This window comes from Apaloderma vittatum, unplaced genomic scaffold (genome assembly GCF_000703405.1).
Source record: "Apaloderma vittatum isolate BGI_N311 unplaced genomic scaffold, ASM70340v1 scaffold10625, whole genome shotgun sequence".
Classification (NCBI taxonomy): Eukaryota; Metazoa; Chordata; class Aves; order Trogoniformes; family Trogonidae; genus Apaloderma; species Apaloderma vittatum.
The window spans coordinates 1,184-28,575 of NW_009716501.1; the positions used below are offsets into that span (position 1 = coordinate 1,184).

Sequence of the window (27,392 nt, forward strand, 5' to 3'; positions counted from 1 at the left end):
ATGATGGAAAAACTACGCAGAAGTTGGCAGATTTCTGCTAACTTTCTCCTCCTGTCTTCCAGCTCCATATTTAAAGGCTCAGCTGTGTGTGTGTATCATCTATCTGACATCCAGACTGTGTTCAATGGGCCATTTGCACACAAGGAGGGCCCAAACCACCAGCTGATTCCATATCAGGGCAGAATTCCGTACCCGCGACCTGGCACTGTAAGTACAAAGATGTTTGTGCAGGCTTGCCAATTACTTGTCTTTGTTTAACACATAAATAAATATTATTTAGTCAAGGAGAATGGACTGTATGTGACTAGGACAGTTACAGTTCAGAACAGTTTTATTTGCTTCTTAGCTTGCCATACAAATCACATGATATCTGACAGTCCTCTAGAAAGAATTAGAAGTCATGCAAAATGTTAATCATAATTGCTCCTTCTGATGAAAAAGTGGTGAGAATTATTTCGTTAGATAACAGTTCTTTGTTTATATGTACATTTACATTTTGCATGTAAGTTTGAGCAAAAGACAGCTGAATAAATGAACATACGAAGACAGCATTGTGAGTGTGTTCCACAGGCTGGATCTAAATATTTGTAAGTCTGTCTTCAGTGTGTATGAATTTTCCATAGCTGTTTAAAGTTTTGCAGCTCTGCTGGGATGCTTTGGAGATGTAAGAGGAGAGCAAAGCTTTTGGGACTTGTCATTTGACTAGGTCTAATTGTCAGGTACTAAATCTTGGAAGAGAGATCTAGAAATAGAGGAGCTTTCATGCCAATCAGTTCATAGTAGTCCTCCTTGTTAAGAATGCTTTTTGTATTCCTTGAAAATTTTTCAGGACTTTTTGTCATTTTACCACAGTTAGGAATAATTTCCCAATAAATTCTACAACGTTAGAGCTAGCTTTGTTTCTGAGTTTTGCGGAAGTATCTTGTGGAAGATTTTAAACAAGATAGGTTGGTTGGTTTGTTTATTTTTCACCTTTATGGTGCATAAAAACTGCTGTTGATGCACTTTTATGTTTATTTACATGTTTGTTTGTTTACAGTAGACTTAATTTAGATTTAGCAGAAGTATGAACTCTATTATTTCTGGCTTTGGTGAGGAATGTATGAGCTTTCTCTAGAATCATAGAATCATAGGATCATTTAGGTTGGAAAAGACCTTTAAGATCATCATGTCCAGCCATTAATCTAACTATGCCAGGTCCACCACTAAGTCATGTTCCTAAGCAGGACTTATTATAAATACCTCTAGGGATGGTGACTCTGCTGCTTTCCTGGGCAGCCTGTTCCAATCTTTGGTAACCCTTCTGGTGAATAATTTTTTTAATATCCAGTCTAAACCCAAATCTTCTCTAAATCTATATTTGCTAAATGAAGTATGGTAGCGTGGACTTTGATTGACTCCTGTGAAGTCTTCTTGCAATTTCTTAAGTATCAGAATTAAATAAATATCCATAGAATCAAAAATAATCTCTCTGCACTATAGTTAAATTTTTTTTTAGATGAGCACTGTGTTGCTTTTCCATTTATCACAGGAACAAATTTTATTTTAATTCTGCAAGTCACTGCAAGAACCTTTAACCATATCACAATTTCATTCATATACATATTTATGCTATACATCTTGTTCTTTCTTTCTCTCTCACACGCTAATGGTCAGGTACATGCAATAGCTCTGCCTGTTCACACAATTCTTCATGACACTTCAGTGCAGTTATTACTGGCTATAAGATTTAAAACTTTATTTTCCCAGATCCCTAGAATTATCTAATCAATACTTGATATTCCACTAAGGTCTAATGCTAGCACTGTTCTTTCTTTGCAGTTAATTTATACAGCCTTAATCTCATGAGTTCACTGAGGTTTAAGCTTAACCTTTAAAAAAGAGAAAATAAATGGCCCATTTAAACAGGAAGTTTTACACTCTCATGATTAGTCACATTTCAGAGTTTCTTGCTGCTTAAGAATATTGTATTTGTGTGTGTTTCCTCAGCCACTGCCATGTTATTCTTGGTTTGCCTCATGGAGACTTATGAGGTATTCCAGGTGGCCTGAAGAAATTGGGCAGCACAATGGAAAGGGAAAAAGAAAATTCAGATTTGGATTTAATGTGGTGACAAAAATTATGTTTTTCAGATATGCCAGTGAGCTCTGAAATTCTTAGATCACAGCTCACACACACAAAAAAAAAACACATAAAGCCAAAAGAGATTCTTTCAAGATGATTGTCACTGGTTTTCTGATCACTGACTTTCTGTGCTTCCTCACAATTCAGCCACAACACAGTATCCTAAAGGTGTATTTTCTTAGTTGGGACTTGTTGCCTTTGCTTTTATATCACTGCCAAAAAGGCCCACTTTTAAATGCATACCACAAACTCTGTTTTTCACTTATGTCAAAGAATTTGTAAAAATAAGGTCAGGGGATTTTTTTGCTGCTCAAAATTTGTGTTCAAAAGTTAACTTTGAATAGTCATGCTTTTAAGCTATGGAGCACAAGCCTCAAGAATGTAGGGTTTTTACAACTTCTGCGGTGCTGGACTAGATAGAGATGCCTTTTTATACGGCATAGGAAATCGTACTTTACAGTTGCCTAAAGAGATATTCATACTAAGCCTTTGGACAGAAATGAATGTTCATTTTATCGAAGTACATTGAATAAACAATGAAAAACCTTTGGTGTAGCTTCAGTAGGATTAGATATAGCAATACGTTCATTTGGCCATAGTCAGCTCCACAGTGTTTGGCTGCCCTTCACTAAATACCAATGGTTTCTTATTTCTCCACAAGCAAAACTTACTTATGGAAAAGAAAGAAAAAAGAAATACATAATTGGCAGCTTGTTACTAAATTCAGTGATGTTTGAGGATAGTTTCCATTTTTTAAAGTTTACAGAAATAGTTTTTGTACCTACAGCATGTTGGGGAATACGCTGTAAATGAAAGAATTCTGCTTCTCTCTGCAATCTAACTGCATGGTGATCAACTGTGAACATAAGTATCATGTAGCCAAGTCCTTGAATGAGGTATGAAGGATACACATTCAATCCCTCCAGGAAAGGGAGACCTTATAGGTTTCTTCAGTAATATCTTTTGCTTGTCATTAATTTATATTGAGGTTAACAAAAAAAATAATTAATTAAAGATGTTTGTTATGGCTTTGCTCAGAACAACATTATAATGTAAGTTTTTACAGTCATGCTGAGGTGAACCATAGCACAGACGTTTTTTCAGAAGGTCACAGACAAAGGTCCTGTGATCTCCAGCTCGAGGATGGAAGCTTAGAAAGAATCAGAGAAAGTCTTCTTTTTACTGAGCAATGCCAGACAGGAAAGTTCAGTTTGAACTGGTCATGAAACAAAATCCTTCTGGAGAGGAACTGGGGTCTGGCAGATCACTACCAAGTAAAATAATCTTGCCAATAGCCCACAAATTTATGAATGCCATTCTTTTTTCATCATTTGTTGCTAATCTTAGCAGATAGTTCCATACATTTCCTGGAAGACTGTGGATGGAATTGCCACAGAGGGAAGGAGCAAACAATAAGAATTCAATTTTGTGAGCAATCTTAGAGGTCTAACATGTAGTGTCATTTCTAATGAGAACCAAACCAAAACCCTCAGGATAAATAAGAGTCCAGAAGAATCAGTTGTCAAGCGTGTCAGATGAGAAAAGAGACCCATATCTGATCTGAGTTCCAGTTCTTCTTCCTGAAGGTAACATGCCAGAGCAGTTTCTAAAGAATTCCTACCAAAGCTGTTCTATTTTATGTAAATAATTAAATCCTAACTGAGCCAGAAGATGATTCTAAAGCCTGGGATTAGGCTGCAGTTCCCTCTCTACTTGGTTCCTGATATTGCCCAATAAATAGTTTATTAGGTGCGCAAGATGGAACAGCTTTTAGCAGGGAGGGTGGAACAGAGACTCCTGCCAGGTGGTTAGAGGGATCCTCTGGGATATGAAGACCCAGATTCTAACATTTGCTTACATCAGGTAGGTTGAATACATGACTCACATATCCCCAGCGAATTTCCTCGTCTCCCAGAGTATGACTCATTTTGTGTAATTTTAGCCATCTAAAAGCAGGGCACGTAGTCTGAATTACTGACTACAGAGGAAACCTAGATGGTTAACTAAGAATAAATGCCTGACTTTGAAACAGTAGAAGTCAGGTGAGGTAAATCTCTCCCTAAGCTACTAGTTATTTTTATGTCTGCGGTTTTTGACCAGAAATTCCATCCTAGATGTAGGAATGGTCCTCATCAAAATAAACAAGTTTCCATGAAATGCTTTGTATTGAACAAATCAACATTTTCCAATTGGAAAAATATTGTGTTGAAACATCTCTGAATAGCCCTGGTACTGTGTGGAGAGTTTCACAGCTCAGAAGTCTGGTAAGGAGGGGAAAAGAAAGCTCAGGAGCAGCAATAAGAAGTGAGGTAATAGTAGCTGAAAAAAAAGTCAGTTAAATTAACATAGGTACATCCAGAACATTGTAACAGTTACTGACATAGCTTCTGATTTCTTCCCACAGTCTTATTTTAGATTCATACTCTGTGAACACTTGAATTTTTTAAGTTTGCTTTTATTTCCTAATGAAGTTCAGAATGCCCCAGGGCTGATTATTTGGGTGGTTCTTCATTACATTTAAAGAAGTATCCAGAGTATTCATGGACCTCTGTTATTTCTCAAGCATGAGGGAAAATATAGACAAGATCCTATGAGTGGTCAGTTTTTTCAGATATAAATGAGTTGTCACAGGACCCCCTCATCAACCCCCTCTTATTGCTTTTTCAGATGAATATGAGTCACAGCCCTTCTTACCATCTCATAATCAACATAATGATTAGAAGGCTATTGAGCAAATTATGGATAAGTACCAGATTTTACATTTTGCTTTTGTACTAATTGTATAATAAACCAGCTCGAAAGTTCAGTATCTTCCCATACCAATCACTTGGATATTTTTTTTTCAGCAGACAGTTTGGAAGCATAAAGAATGTGGAAATAGGTCCAGAAGTATGGATCTTTGCCGTCAAGCTGGGTTCTGAAAGTGCAAAAATACCTTTGTGTTTGCTTTATCAGAATTGATGGGAGTTCAAAGTGTAGCTATTCAAGCACTTCATTCTTGTTACTGGAACATAATTACTTTCAGTCAGAGTCTGAAGCGCTCTTTTAGGAATTTCCTTTGTCAACGATCTGTCAATATTTGTAAATGACTTCGAGATGAAAACTCTCTGAAAGATGGTAAACTGTTGTTAAGCATTACTGTGCATGTTTCTTACAGTGTCCAGGAGGAGCCTTCACACCTAATATGCGGACAACCAAAGAGTTTCCAGATGATGTTGTGACCTTCATCAGGAATCACCCTTTGATGTTTAATCCCATTTACCCAATACACAAGAGGCCATTAATCATCAGGATAGGAGCCGACTACAAGTATACAAAGATTGCTGTGGATCGAGTGAATGCTGCTGATGGAAGATATCACGTCTTGTTTCTTGGAACAGGTAAGACAAACTTAGCAAGAGTAATTTTCCTGCTTGGCATTATAGTCTGATCTGTACAATTTAGAGCTTGCAGAAATGTTTCTTTAAACATATTTTCTATCCACAAAAATGTCTACGGAAGTCCATAAATTGTTCTTTTTACTTTCTGTGTATTTTTGGTTACTATAGATGTTAATTACGTGCAAGACATCCAATGTATTGATACAAATCTTATTTGAGACAGAAATCAACACTAGTGTGTTTTGTATTTGATCTAAATTATAATACTTGAATATGGTTTTTCTGCAACATGATTCCATATTAGAATTTGATGCTCTCTAACGTGAGTAAGAATATAAAAATCTGGCTTTGTATTGTTTTGTATTCTCTCATCATCATTATTTAATATATGCTGTGTGAGCTCCTTCTGAAGAAAACCACAATCTGATCAGGGTGTTACAAAGGCAGAAATAATAACTGCACAGTAATAAAGCAAAAATATGTATTTGACAGAGAAAAGGAAACAAATGGTTGTAGTCCTAGCAGTAGTGGACACAGAGAATTTGATCCAAGTTTCAAAAATAATTTCTGCCTAATATAACCTACATTTTGTTTTTAGTTACATCAAATTTGAATCTGGTGTAATGCTTCTGAAGTCTGCAGGGAACAGGTCAAGTGATTCTTGTACTGATCAATTTTGATTATTTAATATATTCAGCAATAAGTCACACTCCTCTGATTGAAGGAAACAAGGGGAGTGTTACTCTGGCTAGACCCTAGGATTCATTCACATCTGAAGCTCTTGCTGCCTTAACAGGGCATTATAGGTTGATAGGCACAAAGGCTAATCTTTTTTACTACAGCTAGTTTCAAGTAGAACAAAGGAGAAGAAATCCAGGAGAACAAATACATCTCTGAACATCAGAAAATAATTATAGAAATGGATTGCATTGCTTTTATGGTTCATGTACTGTTGCAGTGCTCGTTGTTTTCTGCTTGTAGAATAACCGTGGCTGCCAGCAAACTCACATGGGGCTGAGAATAACCGTCCTGATGTAATAGATTTAGGAAGCTGGTGCTAAAAATGTCTAGGAATGTCAGGCTTCTATAGGGGCAGGAATAAAAGGAACTCTTTTCAGACTTCTTAGAAAAAGCTCCCCAACTATCACAATCAGCAGGGTGCTCTTGTGCCAAAGGAAGCCAACTGCATACTGTGCCGTTTTAGCAGAAGCGTACCCAGTCAGCAGGGTACGGGAAGGGATTCTTCCCCTGTATTCAGCTCCTGTCAGGAGTACAACATCCAGTTGTGGGCTCCTCAATAAAAGGAAAACTTTGACGTAATAGATGAGCTGCATTCAAGGTCAGGCTTGATGGGGCTCTGGGCAACCTCATTGAGTTAAAGATGTCCCTGCTCACTGCAGGGGGATTGGACTAGATGACCTTTAAATGTCTCCTTGAGCCCAACATATTCTATGATTCTGTGATCCTGTGATGGACCATAGCATGTGGTATGTGAGAGGAGACCAACAGAATCGTGTTTATTCAGCAAAAGCTGAGGGGAGACCTTACTGCTGTTGACAACTATCTAATGGGAGGGTGCAACATTCTGGGTGCCCCTGAGAAATTGCGAATTCTCCATCCTTAGAGACTCAAAGGATTCAAAACCCAGCCCAGGAGAATTTGAGCAACCTACTGTAACTGGACCTGCTTTGAGTCAAGGCTGGACCAGATGAATTCTAGAAGCCCCTTCCAGCCTACAGGCTTCTGTGGTTCTATGAAAGGAAATAGGAAAACAGAAACACTTCATTCAGGTTCTTATGTCAAACCTTTACCAGGTTACCATCCACTATCTTGTGGATGCTCAGCATAGGTTAAGGCATAAGGACTTCAAGGTAGAAGAAGCTCTGGATGATGAATTACATTAGGAATTTCATCAGTTTTTGATCTGGGTAATTTTGTTTTTTTGGTTGGCAGTAGATAACTGTGTTTTAAGATGTTCTTTAAGATCTGTTTGATCCTACTTGGAAAATCATTGGAAACTACCAAATTAAGCTAATTAGAACAGGACTTTCATCTTGAGGTGGTGTTTTATGCCCCTCCCTAACATGTAACCACATTTTCTTTTTAGTTTGATTAATGCAGCTACAGGTTTTCAGTTCAGGACCCTTTAGGGTCATTTTCCTCCTTTCTTACGAAATTAAAGAAAAAAGTCTTTGTACTGTGCTGTAGAAATATCAGAATTGTTATTAGATATTGGTCCTACTATTGTTAAACAATTCCAAAAAAACCCACAACTTAGTAAAAGAGGTTTGGTTTTCCATTAGCTTTATTCCGTGACAAATCACTGTGTTTAGCCAGAGTAATAGCTCCATAGGCTAGTACAGGTCTTTCAGATGAACGTTTTATGGTTTTGCTTCTTATGTTGTTTTTTTTTTATAGTATTGCCATTGTTTTAAAATGCTGTTTAAACATCTAATGTTAATTGGAGGAAAATCCTTCTAAAGATTAGTGAAAAAGATAAAGACATAAAAGTTTCCATCCAATATGGGATAGTTAATGTAGCAATGATAGTTAATACTGGAAATGTCATGAAAACTTGAAATATGCATGAAAGCACAATACTGATATTTAGCATTTTAGTAATTCTGCAAGATATAAATACAGGTAGTTCTATTTTATTCTTTGATTAGCTTCTCACTGTTTTTAAGTGACCAGTGTGGCCTCACACATATACCTGTAATTTTTTAAAAACATTAACATAAAATCATAGAATGGTTTGTGTTTGAAGGCACCTCAAAGAACATCTAGTTCCAAACCCCCTGCCATGGGCAGGGACACCTTCAACTAGTTCAGATTGCTCAAACATACCTCAACTTGTTCTTTTGGTTTGTTAATCCTCCTCTGTGTATCAGCACAGGATGCATTATGGCTCAAATACATAAACGTCAGCTCTTGATACTTTATATTCATTGCTTTGTCTTCTGCATTACAGTGGAGACAAAGATCATTGTCTGCTTTGTAGTTAGTTGGAGGAGAGGCATTATTCTTCCTGAGTAGGGCACAGGACATGAATAGCTTCCAAGGTCTTCCTCAGAAGAAACTGGTGCAATGGTAAGTTACTGTGTTTCTCAGTCCTTTTAAATAAAGGTGATTGAGTTTCAGCCACTAAGAGGAGAAACTTGTTTTCTTTATTCTCTGCTTTTTGTGAGACTAAAGAGGATTTGATAGAGATATTAACTGTCAAAAGGAATGCAGAGGGGATTTGCTTTGGTGTCAGTTTGTCCCAGCGAATGCAAAAACCACACTGTATAGGAGAATTTCGTGTGATAATTTCCTTGGGAGCCTGCAGCCCCACAGCTGGAGACAATGGGACTTGACACCTGGTGACAATTACACTCGGCTCAGATGATGAGTTACTGCTGCTGAACTGAGATGTTGCCAGGCATGTCTGTCACTGTCAGTGACCTGTCTCATGCTTGAAATTGGGGTGTTTTATGTCTTGCCAGATGCAGAGCACACAAAATGTTTAGCTTTTCCTCTCTTCCTCCTCTATAGCCTCAGTAATAAATCAGTTCCTGAATGCAAGTGAAGAATAACAGAAGTATAAAGCTCCAGGAACCCTAGTGGTTTTCATCCTGTAGCCATGGCATGGAAGGGTACAGGCAGCTGTGTCGTTTTTTCACATTAAAGTGAACTAAATGTAGTGTTTCCTTTGCATCCCCAGACAAAAGTGCTGAGCTCACAGGGGCTGCTCCATGCCCACAGCTAATACGTTGCTTTTCTCCCTTCCTCGCCTACATAGCTAACAAAATAAATCCCAGGGACAGACATTGTTCTTGCAGCATTCCACCCACTTTTCAAATGATAAAGATCTCCTGTGCTTTTCAACATGAAGAGTCTCAGAGCACCTTACAAAACTTGCAAGTTTTGTTAAGTCCACCTGAAGAGATCTCTTCAGCCCCTTCTGAAATGAGCTGATTTAGAGTAAGGAGCAAGTCTTTAATGGTAGAGCGCAGTGCTACAGGAGAACAGAGCAGTATACCTTGTCTTCCCAAACAAAAACCCTGGGGATAATTTACTTGGATGGAATATAATCACTCATTTGTGTACTTGACAAGGGTGATACTGATGATACTTTTTCACCATGAAGTAAGTAATAACATATTCAGTTCAGGAATTTGAGGTTAGAGTTCTGCTTCGATTATTCCATTTCTGTGGTAGGCCGAGACTCAGTCCTGAAGTTTTTGATTCACCCTAGAGTTTTACTGTAATTACTTCACTCATTTCATTTATATCTAAAGAACCTGAGCTTTCAATATTTTCTGTTTATCCTTTGATAGATTGTTTTCCATCAGAGTTTTAAGAACAGCAGTAAAACAGCATGAGAACATTTTCCTGAGATTAATATTTATTTTTTAAGCATGCCACCTACTGCTTGCAGTATGAAAGCCTTCGGTCAAAGTACACTCAGATTGCACAACCAAAAGATTATGCATGGGGTTTTCTTATTACTCTAGCTGTTACAAAAATATTTAAATGTCTGGGTCAAACTTAGGTACATTAAACAGCCATGGGCGCCAATAGAGTTTTTTTTTCAGCTCCTTGCTATCAAGGTAGGGTATGTTTCTGCGGAAAGAGATCTACGTTACTGTTGTGAAAAGGCATTTCAGACTTCGGTGTAGCTTATTCAGATGATTAATGTGGGCCACATGCATCTGATGTGGCGTGAGGCTGATCAATGTTTCTTATTATATTTTCCTCTTTGATGCAATGCTTGTTTTCAAAGTCTGGATGCACTAAGTGCCTTCTGAGCATAAGTTTGTAATACTCATTTTCATGGTGTTGCATGATGGCTGTCTTTTTGGAAAACTAACCCTTGCTGACAACGGTAGCCTCCAGTAATGCAATAGCCAAAATCATGTAATGAGCTACAGATTGTAACAGAGAAAGATAATCTGCTCAGAACAACAAGCTTGCTTCCCATAGGTTTGCTGGCTGCAGCTTTGTGACTGTGCGCTTGGGAAGATAATGTTGCACAACAGTGGCACGACAGGCAGCAGACAGAGTTTCCTTCTTCCTCATGGTCATAGTGCCTGAGTCATTCAAAGTCTTTTGTTGGCCACCTCATCCAAAGCCTTTTCACAGCCTTTTAAGAAGATACATTAAAAGAGCATTCCTCCACCTCTTTAACTTCTCCTGCGCAGTTTTTGTTCAAACAAGTTCACAGTGTGTCCCAAAGATTTGACCCATCTGGGACCACGTGAAAGTTTTGCCCTCAAGTGGTAGCCTTTTGTATCTGTCTGTTTGTTCTTTGATGAGGCTTGAATTATACAAGGTTTCACAGCAATACTATGAGCTGGAAAACAATTAGACCCATTAGGCAGATGAGTGTACTAAAGCATAGAGGGGTTGAGTGGCTGTGGTGGGAGCTCTGACTGATTTACAGCAGACACCTGAGGACAGCAGAAAGTGTAGGGACCAGGCTTTCAGCCCTGGCTGCTAACCTGCCACCATCTCAGGTGATCTGCTGAGCCTCAGCATTTTCACAGCAGAGTGATTCTAAGCATTCTTTAAGCTCCTTGCTTTCTTTTTTTTCTTCATAATGTTACTTATTTGTATCAGGTTCGACTCGGATTAAGAGACCAAAAATAATTCAGCTGTCACTAGGCTGACAGGTACAACACCAAGAAAGGTTTCCAGAGGGTCTCCAGCAACATCAGATACATCAGGGCGGGGATTACTGCAGGAAGCCTCTCTGAAACTCCTGTCAGAGTAGCAGTTGGTGTCCATTGCAGTCATTTTTACATGATGTAGAAAGGTCAGGGATTTTATTTGTCATTCGTTTGTGGGATGTGGTTCAGGGGTGGATGGGTCCTGACTCTCTCTGAGGCTCACAGTACTGGCGAGTGCAGTGTTCACCTAGGGCTGGTGAAAGAACAGCTGGGTGAAATTCAGAGAACAAGGTTTATACTCAGACCTGCAGATTCAGCAAAACACCTGTGTATTTTTCATTGCTTTTCATTAAGCTTTGCCTTTTCCATTGCCCATGGTCAGCCAGAATGGGGTTTAGTGTCGTCATGTTCATAGTGGTGTCAGCGAAGCTTAACTGATTAATACTAGTGCAGAATCATGCCCTGCATTTCAAGGATTCTGTTTTATTTTTTGCTTGTTTTTTTTTTGTCTTTTATGGACTGCCTTCCTTCTCCATTTTTTTCCCATTGTGCATACTCTACACCATTTTTTAGACTACAGGATGTTAGCACTCTCCTTTGCTATTCCATTTCTCAGGCCTCTCAGAGGGAACACCATCTCAGTAACATGGTCTTCCACATCAGTCTGGGACACCTGCAGTCATTCAAGCAGGTTTAAAACAGAACAACATGATCAGTTGCTCTTGTCCTCTTGCCATCAGCTTGAGACAGGTTCCTCCTCATTTGTCTGTCTGTCCTCAACTCACAGACTGCTGGGCTGATGTGGGGCTGCAAACAGCTCCTGGTGAAAAGTCAGGGAAGTGGTGAGCATAAATCTGCCTCTTCACTTCATGCATTCCAGTGGTGGATTTGACATTCTGGAGACACAGTAGTTTTTTTTCATGTGGAATCATAACAATGTAGAACAGTTTTCAAGTGGATTTCTGGAAGTAAAAAGTAAATGGTGAAGGAAACCATCCTGTTCACTTTTATGATTTTTACAGAATTAGCTTATAATTTCATTCCTTGGCCTAAACATGAAAATGTTTGACTTATACTTGTTTGGTGATCTCTTATGGCTTACTACACAAAAGATTGACTGTTGTGAAAAACACTAGGAAACAGCTCAGGCACTTCTACTTTGCATATATCTCCTGCGGTGCACAGTGCTGCATCCTTTCCAATATTCCTTCTAACCCAAGGAATTTAGTTCGCAGCCTTGCTGTTAAAGGAAATAAAATTTTCAACAATACTCAGATGTACCAAAAGCTTTCTGACATGAACCTTTATAAGTGACTTGATTTGTCAGCTATGGTGCTTATAGTGGAGACCCTAGTACTGCTGAGAAAGGAGTAAAAAGTGATTTTGGGGCACAAATATTTATTAAGGAAAAGGTTGAGGAAAAGTAGAAAACCTATTTTTAGAAGTGGTGAAGTGCTATAGCCTATAAACTGTGTACTGTTGGAAGTATGTATATATATGAGTCTATTGGAATTCCTTGTTTAAAGAGATTTTATTTAATGAATAGCCTTTCTATTGCCTACTTTCCCTAACATGAATGTTTATTTGAAATGTTAATTTTCCTTTAAAACGTTGGATCATTCCTTTCTGCAAAAATCTGTCCGTTGTAGTAGGATACTGAGTCAAAGGGAATGGTAAAATATTGAGTCAAAGGGAATGAATATCAAGGTAAACATTCCTTAACTCTGTGTGTTTTGTTGGGGTGTGACAAAAAGGTAGATAGGAACCCACTTTTCAAATAGGAAAGGTTATTAGGACACAAGGACTTGGCGTCAGGCATTATCAGTATTTTCTGTGCCAATGCCCAGGATAAAATCTCCCCTCAGGTTCTGATTTCAGTTCAGGGCAGTGTTTGAGGAGTGAAGACAATTTAGGAATTTTAAATGTGTGGCATGTGCTAATGGCTCATTGAAATAAACCGGTTCTTCAGAGGCTCAGCAGCCTCACATTCCTTGGCAGGTGAGGTCACTGTCAACATGCTCAGTGCCTGGTATGTCGGGATTACAGGTAGCTGACACTTTGCAGGCAACTGAAAAAAAAAACCTCACAAAAGGCTGGAACCCATTCCTTCACTTCTGATACAGTATTATTATGGTATAGTTTAATGTTAAACAGAAGACATTGTTAGGAGGATGTAAAGAAGCAGAGGCAGACTGGACTTAAGGGGTGTGTGTTTGGGAGTGGGTCGTTCCCTTCAGAAGGAGCACAAGTACGCGCACACACGCGCCTGTGCTTCTCCTCAGCTCCAACGAGGGATGCATCTGCAGCACTTTAAAGCTTTGGTGGGTCCTGGCAGTTAGTAAATCTCTCTCAGGTTCTCATAGCTTTGCTAATACTGGCACCTAGGCTAGACCACAGTTGTGCTATCACAAGATTTAGTTTCAGTAAAGTTTCTTCGGAAGGAACTGTTTTATCGTGCCATTGTATAATGAGAATAAATGTTCGCCCTAGAAAGTTTTCAGAAGAAATTTGTGCCTATCGTTCTCTGAACATGTACAATTGATAGCTACATATTTTTTAAGTCTTGTCAGCTTTCAGTTTCTCTTCTTCTCCTTTTGGGTCTTACATGACAAAATACCAATGTGCTTTGTATGTGGTCAGGTCATTACATATCAATATTCTGGGTTTAATTTTTTTTTTTAAAAAAAAGAATACTATTATTTTCTGTATTCCTCCAGGGAGATAAGAAGATGTAAATTATTTACTGTAACAAGACAGCTTACATTGTCTACATCCTGAATTGCCAAACAGGAAGCTGACATTTCCTTTCCTCAGTCACAAATTCATAAAAATACATGTAGATACCTATATTGTGCTATAGTAATGTTTTACTAGCTACACAAGTCTGTATTGCTCATAAAACTTTTGAAGACCGAACAGAATCTGTACCATGTGGTCTCACTCCTTAGAATCAATACTGAGCAAATAAATTTATTCTACTCCAGACTAATTTCCAGGCCTTTCAGGCAAGAGGAATTCTATTTGCTATACTTCTTCCAAGTAAAAATGCTTTTCCTTGTGATTCTGCCACAGCCTGGCTTTTCTGTCACATCAGAAGTTCTTTTGTGGCTGTCTCAGCCTCTGAGGGCCTTCACACATGGACCCTTGCCTCTGATATATTCTTTCCACATAACAAATCTGGAAAATTAATCACAAATGTCACTTTGGTCTCGCTCATGACACCTACCCTGCAAAAACATTGCCATTGCCCCATACTTATTAATCCTTTGATCTGAGTGGATTTGAGAGGCTTGGAATGGTATTTGGAGAGGGCAGCCATGGTAGAGTAGCCACAATACTTTCACTTCGCTTTTCCTTTTTTCCTTAGGTAGTGAACTTGATTATTGGAAAAAAACCTTTCATATGACTTTGTTTAGGTGTAGATAGAGTTATTCTTTGGAAGGTTTACTTTTCATGTCATCAATTCTTATATTTTATTAATGAATATGAATATATATTAAATTCTGCAGTAGCTCACTTTTACCTGTTTATATTGGTGTGATTTTAATTTAAGATCAATACTGCCTCTATCTGTATCTGTACAGCAACTGCCACAGAAGATACTGATTTTGATTGATGTTTTTGGATAGAATGGAAACAGCAAACATAGTAACTCCAAGACTACCATTATTTCTTCATATTCATATATGTAAACAGTACTATATATAATAGCCCTGTATAAGGAATCATCTGATGGTTCGTTCTGATCCCAAACCCTAGAAATTACTGAACATGTCGTAACCTTTTTCTATGTCATAGTGCTTGCTTCGGTGGTTTCTTTTCATAACTGATAATGGTTCATCCGCATTTTTCTTTCTCTGTCTCTGTCACATGGTCTCACTTTTTCTTATCTTTTCCAGATCAAGGAACCGTACAAAAAGTTGTTGTCCTACCCACCAACTTCTCTGCAAGTGGAGAACTCATTTTAGAAGAGATGGAAGTTTTTCAGGTTTGACTTGCTCCTACTTTTACTCTTCCAATATGTATGTTCACACAAATACTTTGTTCTGAGAGACTTTGGCAAGGGCAACTGTGACCTGACAAGTAAATGCAGCTTGATACCCACTGAAAGAGGAATATAAAATTTCCACTGTTAAGAAGACTGTAGCTAGCTTAGGTCCCCCCCTGTATTTAAGTTGCATATTTTTTATGTTACTATACTGACAAAAGGAATTTGATAATCACATTTTTTATGAGGTCATTTTATAGTGGCTGCCAGAAGGCAATTTTTATCATTGGCGTCACATATTGAAATTGTCACTATTTACAGATGGAAACTAAAATTTTTATCCTTTTTGATTATCCGATAATCTTCCTGATTGTGAGATGCAGAATGGAAGCAAACTAGTGTTGTTTTTGCTTAACTCCAGTTTTTCAAAGCCTCATGCCTCTGGAGTCCAAAAAGCTACAGGCTTAACACAACATAAGCTGAAAAGAAACACAAACAACTACAAGGAGGAATAAGGGAATAGCCTCTGTCAATCATTCTGGCCTGTAGCAGCTTGTAATAACCTAAAGAAAATGTTCACCCTCATGTTGAAAAATCCCTTTCAAATTTTTGAATGGGCTATTCTTTAAAACAGGTAGTCTTGGGACAAATGGTAGTATGCAGCTACAAATTTAGTTAAGGGTTTTGTCATGGGCTTTTTTCTATTTTACTGAGGTATACAAAAAGGAAAATTTAAGCTTTATTTATCTGGACAGGCAGCATTAACAATTTCTTTAAAAAAAGGAATACACTCTGTATTAACCCTCATAAAGGCATAATTAGACTTCCTAGGCTTTTGTTGAAGACTTCCCTTTAAAAAAGATTGATGTGAGTAGTACCCTTCACCCCAGTGTTACTAATTCCATTTACTCGAATGTAAATTAAAACAGCAAGAAGATAGGTGGGCTGTGAGGAATCCTCACCCAAAACCTAGGTTCTGGATATTTTTTATCCTAAACCCTAAAAATCATGATATCATAACCTCTCCCACTGCAATCTGTGTGGGCAGCAGGGCAGTACTTTTGGTAGGTCTCTCCAAGAGAGCAGTAACAGGCTCACTGGCTGTTGGCTAGTAAATATGGAGAGCAAGCAAAGCACTGATTCCTTTCCAGAGTATCAAGAAGGAAAGGAGAATGTGGCATCAGATCCAATGTTGTATTTGACCTTGAGTGTCCAGATAATTCACAAATTACTACAGCAGCTCTAAACTCTTTCGAACCTTTGCCAGTTCACATGATCCACAGCCAGACTTTCTAGCCCTGGCCTCCCTGCTGTGCTTGTAGTCCACTGCAATTGACCCTAGCCCACTGTTATGGCTTTCCTTTGTGACTGAGTAAATGCTAAAGCTTAAAAAAATGCTGAACATTTTTATTAACATCAATTTTATCATTTGTTTGGATGAGAATAATGAACTGCTTCATTGCCTAAGGCAGTGAATGTGATAATTCCTTTTCCAGCTCTTTTAACATTTGGTTTGGACACCGGCAATAATAGACTGCAGCGATGACACACAGTAGTATACAGTACTGTCCCTGGGAAAGAAACATTCAATAACACACATTCCATTTTTAATATTCCAGTCATTGATAATCTGAACGTATATGTTGGATGGTAACCAAGCTGTATGCACTGTAGATAATGTGTAGGAGAAATATGACATATCTTATCAGGATCATGTGGTAAATACGCGTGAAGCTAGTGTATGAGTTTTCCTTACCATCATAATCGAAGAACAAACATTGTTTCACATTACAAAGTGAGAGCAGTGGCGTCAAAATACATTGCTCCCATATTGCTGAGGTAGTATAAACGCAGGATAATGAGAAGGGTACAAAAACTTGTTGATGCACGTGAGTAATAATAATGTGATTGTGTTTAGCCAAAATAGCAAAAAATGTGTAGGGGTGAGTGATGCCTTCCAAGATATGAAAAGTTATATTTTTCTTAGATATCAGTAAAGTTTCATTGAATTTTAAAATTTAATGGTGAGACAGTATTAACGAGACAGTCCTTGTAAATGTGGTTTGGAATTTTGTCTTTCAGAGTAATTCTCCTATAACAACAATGAAGATTTCATCTAAAAAGGTAAAGAAAAGTGGAATACTTACTTGGTGCTTATTAACTGAGAAGCAGTTTGACTTAAAAACATTGGAATACCAGTTGTTGTGCAGCATACTAAATATAGGCAGGAGATTTTCCATAATGAATATGGAGATTCTTGGCTGAAGTTTGCATGAGCTGTTTACATGCCACCAAGATAAAACTACTTCTATTCATTATGTACAATTTCAAATTCTCTGAAAGTGTCAAATTTTTTGTTGCTTCTGTTTGACAATTAAGAAAAAAAAAGTACTAGAACAGAAAATTTGCCCTCCCCTTTTTTCCATACATCCTAAACAGAAGTTTTCCCTTGGAAGTCTGATCAGTGCAAAAAGGCAGATGGTGGGTCTGTTGGGTCCATGGCGCAATGGTGTGTGTTCACTTATTAGTAATAAATAACTACTATAAAGAAAGACTGAAACAGCTGAGAGGATTTCTGCTAAAAAGTTAAACATTCAAACTAAAACTATGTATTCCATGATTTTGCAAACAACATGTTGCTCAATATTTTACAGAACTACTAATAAGTAAACACTAATCAGTAATTTGAATTCATGTAATTTTTTTAGTTTTATGACAAAAAGATCAGGGGAGTTTTAAGGGCTTTTTTTCAATATTAATTTATATTTAAAAAATTGGTCAGTTAATTAATTGTTTCTTAGTAAAACAGTCATTTTGGCCCAGACTTATTTAATTTATGTTTTAAGAATTGAAACAATGCTATAATTGTTTCTGAGAAAAAGTCATTTTGGCCCAGATTTTGGTGATGACCTGTTCACTTTGAACTCCTTTTGCTAAAGCTTTCATTTATTATGAAAGTTCTCATTTATTATGAAAGTTCTTTTGGCTTGTTTTTCCAGGTACGTAAGGCTATCAGAATCTGGCCCTAAGCCTCAACATAATCTCTAAGTTTTATGTTTTGGAAATCTGTGTACTGGAGAATCCAACTAGGAACTCTGCGTAATGTTCATAGAAGTGACTATATGCAGAGAAAAAACTTAGTTCAAAGGCTTGAGCCAATAATCCTCACTGAATAAGAATCAAGTTCTCCAGTCTGAGCAATATTAACTCAGCCTGTCTGCCCCAGAGCAGAACAATGACACTCAATGTCCAAAACCCATTAACATTCCCTGGCGTTTCTAAGTGTTTTCTAACAGGAAGGTGGAAATATTATAGGCCTGTCCACCTGGGACATTTCTGTTTATCTTGGCTTTATGCATATTAGTGGCTCCCCGCTTGGTCTTAAGTCCAAAATGAATTGAAAGGTTTTTAGGTGTGTTAGCTGAGTCTTGGGTGAAGCTTCTCCTCATCTGACATAAATCTTTCCGTTTCCTTCTACAGCAACAGCTGTACGTGAGCTCGGATGAAGGGGTCACCCAGGTGTCCTTGCATCGCTGCCACATCTATGGGACCGCCTGCGCTGACTGCTGCCTCGCCCGAGATCCCTACTGTGCCTGGGATGGCAGCTCCTGCTCCAGGTTCTATCCCACAGGGAAAAGGTGAGCAGTATCAAGCAGCCCAGTGAGGTCTACAAGGAAAGAAGGGCTTTTGTTCTGCTGTGCAGCCTGGGATGTTGTCGTGTGATGGAGAAGTGGGATGTCATTCCTTTCAGGGAGGAGCACGTGCAAACAGTACCTCCTTAGCTGTTGTGCTTGGCGTTGTTCATCACCTAGGAGTGTATGCTGCAAGAGTGCATGATAAGGAGCTTGCCTTTTCATATTTAAAGTCATGGGCTGAATAGAATCATAGAATCACAGATTCATTCATATTGGAAAAGACCCTTGGGATAATCGAGTCCAATGATTAATCCTTCTCCCCAAAGCTGACCCCTAAACCGTATCCCCCAACACCACATCTAAACAACCTTTAACCACATCCAGGGATGGTGACTCAACCACCTCCCTGGGCAGCCTATTCCAATGTCCAGCCACTCTGTCTGTGAAAAAAAAAGAAGAAAAAAAAGGAAAAAACCCCAAACCTCATTCCTAATCATAAATATTAATCTTTCTGTCTCATGCACACAAAATCAGGGAAACATTTGTTCCCTTTGTTTAAATTCAATTGCTCACTATGAATGCAATTATGATAGCCCTTAATACAGCAGAATATCTCTCGGGCTGTCTGAGGAACAAAGTCTTTTTTTTTTTTTTTTTACTGTTCCTCATTTGCTCCTAAGTGAGAAGAATTATTTCAAGGCAAATTTTAGGCAAATGTAATTTCCATGTAATGCCTGCAGATTTGGGGTTTTTGACAGGAGATTTATTAAAGCAGGCAGGGAAAGCAGTTTCTCTTTAATTTACAACAGAGCTAATAGTCCATCTCATAATTCTTATGCAAAACAGGAACCTCTTTCCTCCTCCCAAGGGAAATATGTAATAGCAGGAGGCTGTAGAGCTCTTGTGTTACTAAGATTTCACTTCATATACAAACAAAGCTGCAGAATACACAATGAGGTCTTAACTGCAAAGGAGACAAACCTTCCAGATGTGTGCCAGAGCTTTACCCACTCTGTGCCACTGTGCTCGCTGCCTTCACCTGAGCTGCAGATGTAGAAGACCAGGAACAATTAATGGGCTTTACTCCTTTAGCTACGTGGGGCAAACAGTAGACAGGAACAGGCAAAGCCTGGGTCTGCTCCAGTGACCCAACCAGCTGATGACAATGTCATCCCTTGGGATTAAAGACGATTACTTTTGCTACTGCAAAATTTTCTTGACTCATTCCTTATTTGAGATTAAAAGGTAAAGACTAACCTGGCCATGTAGCAATTAGTAAAATACCTGGGATTTTTACTGCTTTCACTCAGCATATTCAGCCTCCTGTCAGTAAACTGATTGTTTTCTTCCAAGGAACAAAGGTCAGAAGATGGAGAGGGAGGAAAGACAAGCCAAATCCCCAAGTCTCAGGCCACCTAACTGCTACACTAACATAGCTGCCAAAAGATATAATGAGCAGTCAGATATACTGCTGTATACAGACAGCAGTATTCAGTTGCCCGTAGATTCCTTGCAATTGCCATTATATACACCCAGGGTTATTTCCACTGTGGCTTGGTTTCATGCTGACATTTTGTTTGCAATTCGCTTTTTATATCAAACCAAAATAAGCACCTAAAACTGAATGGAGAAATACCTGGTTTTCATATGTGAAGGAAATGACTTGTCCCTTTATCTCATGAGAGATTATGAAGGAGAAAATATTGGTAATTATAGCCACATCCCATAGTCTAGACAGTAGTATCTGCTGGGCACGTTTGCTTATTTGCTTCTTTTGACACTTCAGTCTCCCATTCCCATGGATTACCCTGGTTCCTCATCCAATATTGATTAACCTCAAAACACCTGACAGTATTATCTTTATTTTCTAACCACCACCTTCTCAACTGTTCTTTTTTTTTTATATAACAGATATCAAACTGTAAGTTTACATTCTCAGAACTGCTTAATGCAAGCAGTGTGCCATTTCTGGCAGTGCAGAACAGCTCACAATAGCCCAGGACTCCTGAAATTCACTCAGAAATCTTTTGTTGTCTCCCTTGACTCCCATAAATACTTCACAAAGGTTAAGAACTCAAGACATAAGATGATGTTTACCATCAAAAATATACTTGGAATGTAAGAAATTACTCTTTTGAAACATCATCTTTCAAATGTTTCCTTTTAAAACAGTGCAGTGAAGGATCAGGTGACACAGGATGATAAACACTGTCTCTGAGTGTTTGTGCAGTACCTGGTATAATGTAGCCATAAAGGCATCACCCTTCACTCAGTGGTACTAGAGCTCCAGGCGCTTTTCATGGTTTCTGATCTTGTGAGTGATTAGTGCATAGTTCAGAACACAGCAGTCCCATTTAGAAGTATTCTGAGACTTGGTGAGTTTGAGTATCTTTTGGAAATAGTCACATACCCTGAAGCAGAGGAGGACAGAACTGAATCTTAACTCTCCACCATTCTGGATGGATATTTCAGTCATTCTGCTACCAAGGTGGCTGCAGGCAACAACAATAAGATGCCTGCCAAAATCAAGGAGGGAACATGCCCTATATCATAATTTTCTGTTGGTGCGTTAGATATGAACACAGTGACTCTAATACATCTCGTTCTTGGGTGCTTGTCTTTATGAAGAGTTCCAGCTGAGGGTTCTTTGAATATTACCTCTTACAACAGTTTATTTAATGCACCACCTCAACCCTTCCATCTCCACACCTCCATTGCAAAACATACTTTACCAAGCAAAAGTACAACCATTTTATAAACTTCAGCAAACTGATTAGTCACTTAAACAGTATCTTCACTCTAGCAAGCCTGGCAACAATGAAGCACACTCATGTAGGTCATGAACTATCTCTAACAGTTGACCTAGTAAAAACACAAACCAAACCCACAAATAAAAGACTGTTTATCTGTAATGTAGCTATCTTGGAAATAACATTTTGTTTTTGCAAAATATTTCAGGAGGAGTCGTAGGCAAGACGTGAGACATGGAAACCCTCTGACTCAGTGCCGAGGTTTCAACCTGAAAGGTACTGTAATTTAGAGATCCTCATACTATATAAAGAATGCATGGCTTTCCTTTATGTGATTCATCATAACTCACATTATCTGTGTGGTTTACTGGTAAAGCATAATCATTTTCCAAGTCTGGGTTTTGTTTCCATTTGATTTTAGCATCTTTCTTGCAATTACATGAAACTCATATTTATTATAAAATGATGAACCGTGAACTACGTAGTTCAGCATATATGAAATCAGAAACTGGCAGTGTTGACTAGAAACAGGTACAGCTAATTTGAGGGCTATGCTACTTATAAATCTGTTCAGTCTTTGTTAATTCTTCTTCCTAAGTCTTGGACCTCAGAATTATTCTGCATACTTGGGGCCGTGTTGTGTTTGGGAGCAGATTTTTCAGCAAACGGCAGGTGTTCGACCTGTCTTTTGAGTTATGATTATTTTTTTCCCTTTCCATGGGAAAATAAACCATTCCAAATTTCTTTGTTAAGTCCCTTATTTCCAGCTATGCAATTGTTTAGTCAGGGTGGCATGGTGCAGGGGGAGCCAGTGCTCTGCCCTCCCAGCTGCCACTGTCTACAGATTGGTGGACAGTCAAATATTGCCAGAGTCATAGTAAGAGTAGGCGCATAGATAACAACAGATTAATCTTCTCTAACTCCATGCATGTCTGAGCTAGGCTTTGGCAATATATGTCATCAAACCAAGGGCACACATTAGAGAATTTTGCTCCTTTCACCTCTGTTTCTGAGCCTGCATTTTGAAGTGCATTCTCACCTGCACCATATGGAGACCTCATAATAGACCTAACTAAACTTTTTACTTCTTTTTTTGAGTAAAAGAACAATGCGTTAAGAGTTACATGTTAGCTGTTCAGCTAATAATAATTTCACTGAAATGGCCTCTGCGGGATCTCAGAAGAATCTCCTGAATCAAAACAGACCACAACAACCAGTTGAGTGTAGATCTCTCAGCCCGTACGTGGCTAATCCTGCTCTATCTGCCAATCTACAGCGCCAGCAGGTCTTTCCCCCTGACTCAGTATTAGGTCATTAATACGAAACCGAATAGCTTCAACAGGTAATTACAAAAGATGACCCCACCATTAGAGCATGCACCTGAGCTCTGAGAGATCCATATTACAGCTTAGGCTCTGAATCATGAAGTAACTTGAGCTGCACGTCCTACCTTGCAGACATCTGCTGTGTCCACTCACCTATTGCTTGTCCTGAGGGTGGGTGTCTCCTTTGTCAACATGGAAAATGTGAAAATGTCAACTGTCTGCTTTCTGGGCTGAGGGAAAACAAATGTTTAAGCCTTGACAGCCCTGTGAAGCAGGGGATTTTTTTGTTTTCCAAACACTTTTTTTTTTTTTAAAATGTAGATGTATTTATAGGTTTTAGCAACTTTGTAAAGGATGTTTTGGTGACAGCACTGGGATATGGTATAGGTAGATGGCAGGTGTTTCCCCAGTGGAAAAAAAAGATAAAAGGAAATAGCAACTTAGGCTCTTTCAAAATATAATTAAAGCTATTTGTAGCAAAATTACTGTGTTTGCAGGAAAAATTAAATATACCTAAAGGACAAAAGACCAGAGAGTCAGGCAATAGCAAGAAATAGTCCAAGTTCATAGGGAACCATAATCTTGAAAAAAAGTCTTCAAATATGATAGGTTGCATGCCTGAGACCTCTTAACTCAAAATTTTTGGCATATTGCATTTTTAAATAGATCATCAAGAACTGGTGGGCTTGTCTGACTGCTTTTCAAATATTCCATTTAATATTGTTATGCTTGTGTTAGCCTTGGGGCCATTAGAGAAATGCATTTGTATTCTCTCAATGTTTTCCTTGGTATGTATGAGTAGTAGCAGTATGGAATAGGTAAGAAGTTAGAAATATATTGATCAGTTAAACAGACAAAAATGCCTTTCTGTGGTATGCCTAATTGCAGTGTACATAAAATTAATGATACGTTACAGGTTCTATATTCTCACTGTTCCACTGCGGCACATAGGTTGGCCCACAGATAAGCTTTTTGTTAGCTTATGGTCTTTGAATGCAAAATATTTCCATATTATTCTCTTAAAAGTTAGAGTTGATTTTGGTACTACCTCATAAATGTGCTAAAAACTTTGGAGGACTAGAACCAAGGAAAGTCTCCTTCCTTTAGTACAATAGATTCCAGTTTCACCTGTCAGTTGATGAAAGAAGCTGAAAAAACTGGGAGATAGAGTCTGAGGAAAAACAGTTTGGGGCTGTGCAAAAACAGAGTCAAATTTTAGAGGTGTAGACCTTTAGGTATTTGCATTTCTCATATTATTTGGTATCCATTGCTCCTTTGTTTAAAAAACAAAATAAAATTGCATTTCATATATAAGGTAAGCTTTTAAATCTGGAAGTGTATTTTCAGGAAAAAATCTCATGATTTGGTCCAAGCTATGAGCATCTACAAGTTCCTATCGGTAACTGCCAGTTGTTGATCTATCAAGACTATAAAGGGGCACAAGTCTAAGCGATGACATATGCTCAGCACTTGCCCCGGTGTTGCTGGAGGGCTATAAATCTGTCCTGCTCTCTGTAGCTGGCCTGTCTACGTATCCATTGCCTTTCAGATTTAGAGCCAAGTCCCTTCCTCGCTTTGCAGGAGAAGCGGAGGAGCGGTAGCCAAGTCTGCCCTCTCTCGCCTCCCCGTCAGACTGCACCGCAGCTGGGGTAGACGGAGCCTTCTCTACCGCATGCCGCTGGGTTTTGAGCCACACACCCACACTCCCTGCCTCGTAACTGGTGAAGTGTGAAGAAATGTATTAAATGCTTCATTCTCCTTTGGATGGTTCTTGGCAGATGTTCTTGTAGTAGAAGAGAATGAGATCATTTCAGGGAACAATATCCCTGAGCTCAGTTATCCTGTCAGCAGAGCTTACCAGCCCACAGGTATGCTACTTGCTTAGAACAGACCATGTCGGGTTGAAAACACTGGTGTTTGGAACTGGATGTGCTTCTTCACATTTCATTTCATTTCTTTGAGAATTTTGTGCCCTAAATTATTGATTATTGGCCAATGTCAGGATCAGATATACTTCATTTTACTTGCATAGCAAACATTTTACCTGTGTTGCAGTTACCTGCTTTCTACATCAAATTACCATTTACAGTTGCCTGACCTGTTTTGTTTTTCTTTCTAGCATACAGAAATGCTGCAGAAATAGTTCAATATGGAGTGAAAAACAACACCACTTTTCTGGAATGCACACCCAAATCTCCTCAGGCTTCTATTAAATGGCTCCTACAGAAAGACAATGACAGGAGGAAAGAGGTGAGTAGTGTGAGCAGTAGCTCTGGAAGGGACTTCAGTGAGCATCTCATCCACTCCCTGGACCAAGGCAACAGAGCATTTCTGCTGTCATCAGACGGTCTGGCTACAGTGAAGCTGGAGAATTGGTGTGGATGCAGTACAGTGACCAGCACTTCACTCAAATAACTGAGAGTGGACTCTTTGATGTAACTGGGACTAAACTCTTCAGCCCCAGTAGTTTCTGTCAGACCAGAACAGCTATCAGAAAATTCTTGTCAGCCCCTATAGTTAATGAATTTTTCCTTCACACCTTACTAATTGCAAACGGAAGGTTTGCAGCACTCAGGACTTTTTATTGATCTGAGAAGAAAGGCATAGAAGCAATAACTTGTACAAAGTTCAGGAGAGCAGCACAGGGCAAAGAGACCTGGGGGTTCTAGTGGGCAGCAGGATGCCCATGAGCCAGCAATGTGCCCTCTTGGCCAAGAAGGCCAATGGCATCCTGGGGTGTATTAGAAGGGGAGTAGCTAGTAGGTCGAGAGAGGTCCTCCTGCCCCTCTACTCTGGGGCAGTGGGCTGAAGTTGGAACATAGGAGGTTCCACAAAAATACTAGAAAAAACTTTTTCACTCTGAGGGTGACAGAGCACTGGCACAGGCTGCCCAGGGACGTCTCTTCTCTGGAGACATTCAAGGCCCACCTGCACACATTCCTGTGTGCCCTGCTCCAGGTGATCCTGCTTTGACCTGCGGTTTAAACTACATGATTTTTCAAGGTTCTTTCCAACTCCTAACATTCTGTGATTCTGTGTGATTCTGATCAAATCTATTGTAGCGTGATAAAAAAATTGAAGTAATTTTTTTTTTAGCAACATTTAACTACCTTGAGGTAAGTTCTCTCTGAAAATTAGCAGAAACAGTGGTCTCTGGCACATGTGATAAAGTGAAATATAATACGGTTAAGAAAGAAAGAGGTGTTTGAAGTGAGACTTAATCGAGAGTTCCAATACTGTGTTATTCCACACATTCCCTAAAAAGTTCCTTTTTCCGTTTTGCACCTCAGGTCAAGCTGAATGAGAGGATCATAGCGACTGAGCAAGGACTCCTCATTCGCTCTGTCCAAGACAGCGACCGAGGGCTTTACCACTGCATCGCAACAGAGAACAACTTCAAGCAGACCTTAGCAAAGATCAACTTCAAAGTGTTGGATTCGGAGATGGTGGCCTTCATGACCGACAAGTGGTCCCCTTGGACCTGGGCCGGCTCGGTGCGAGCGCTGCAGTTTCACCCCAAGGACTTTGTGGGAGCTTTCAGCCACTCAGAAATGCAGATGATTAACCAGTACTGCAAGGACAGTAGACAGCAAGGGCAGCAAAGGGAGGAATCCCAGAAGATGAGAGGGGACTACAGCAAACTAAAGGCCCTTATCAATAGCAGGAAAAGTAGAAACAGAAGGAATCAGTTACCTGGATCTTAATTTTATTTTGTAGTAATAGATATGTTTGTGCTCACTGTAGGGGGCTTATATTTGTCTATTGAGAACAAATTTGAGCAAATAGGATTAAAAAATAAATTAAACAAGCCTCAGAAAGGATTAGTCTCCCAGTAAAATGCAGTGTAACTTAAAAAAATATTTCAGAGCATTTTCTTTCCTAGATGCTTGCCGACACTAGGTTGGGCTCTGTCCTAGAAGCAAAACTGGGTATTCATCTTAAACCAGATTCACCTTTAAGATGCGGTATTTAATTACAGCTGAATAGATTTTCTTACAAAATCAATGCATTATCTTGCAACTCTGAACAGTACCAACATAACTGGTGGTGAAAGAATCTGGGTTAAGAGGCATGCTCAAAGTAGGATGGTACTAAGATTTCCTTGCACTGCACTTAAGAACATGAGTTTCTTCTCGTTTACTGTTCAATATTGGGTTTACATCTTTCACTCATTGGTGAAATCATGTGAATGCATGCGGATAGGAAGCAAGTGAAATATAGTAGATACGTTTCATTCATTCAGAGGTCAAATGAAGGAATGAGTAGAAGAAAAAACAAAAAAAATATACTTTATCAGAGGAGACACTGATTATTGTGCATAGTATGAGTTGTAATAAATTAATGAGTTCTGGAATGTAACTTAAAATATCTCTGCTCATATTGACTTTTATTAAAATAGGGTGTCCTATAACACTACATAGCTTTATAAGTGGCACAAAGCTCACATGAAAATGTTCAGTATGCATACAATTTTGAAAAACACCTAAGTGGCTTAGGTACTTTAGCTATTTTTCAAAGAATTACACGCCATTTTTTTTC

The 27,392-nt window shown here is 38.8% G+C and overlaps 1 protein-coding gene across 1 annotated transcript; it reads left to right on the forward strand.

Annotated features, from left to right (window-relative positions):
• On the forward strand, nucleotides 1–26,878 carry SEMA3C (sema domain, immunoglobulin domain (Ig), short basic domain, secreted, (semaphorin) 3C). The gene is made up of 8 exons (XM_009869555.1): nucleotides 1–207; nucleotides 5,282–5,504; nucleotides 15,055–15,143; nucleotides 17,226–17,267; nucleotides 18,624–18,781; nucleotides 21,737–21,804; nucleotides 24,973–25,103; nucleotides 26,144–26,878. Exons 1-8 carry the CDS (start codon nucleotides 1–3, stop codon nucleotides 26,555–26,557), a joined length of 1,332 nt encoding a protein of 443 aa, XP_009867857.1. The 3' UTR covers nucleotides 26,558–26,878.
• Nucleotides 26,879–27,392: the final 514 nt, after the last annotated feature.

Coding starts and splice junctions, on each gene's coding strand:
- SEMA3C (XM_009869555.1), top strand. CDS start 1: ATGATGGAAAAACTACGCAGAAGTTGGCAGATTTCTGCTAACTTTCTC. Junction 15,144..17,225: donor AAGAGATGGAAGTTTTTCAG/GTTTGACTTGCT, acceptor TTTGTCTTTCAG/AGTAATTCTCCTATAACAAC. Junction 18,782..21,736: donor TTCTATCCCACAGGGAAAAG/GTGAGCAGTATC, acceptor AAAATATTTCAG/GAGGAGTCGTAGGCAAGACG.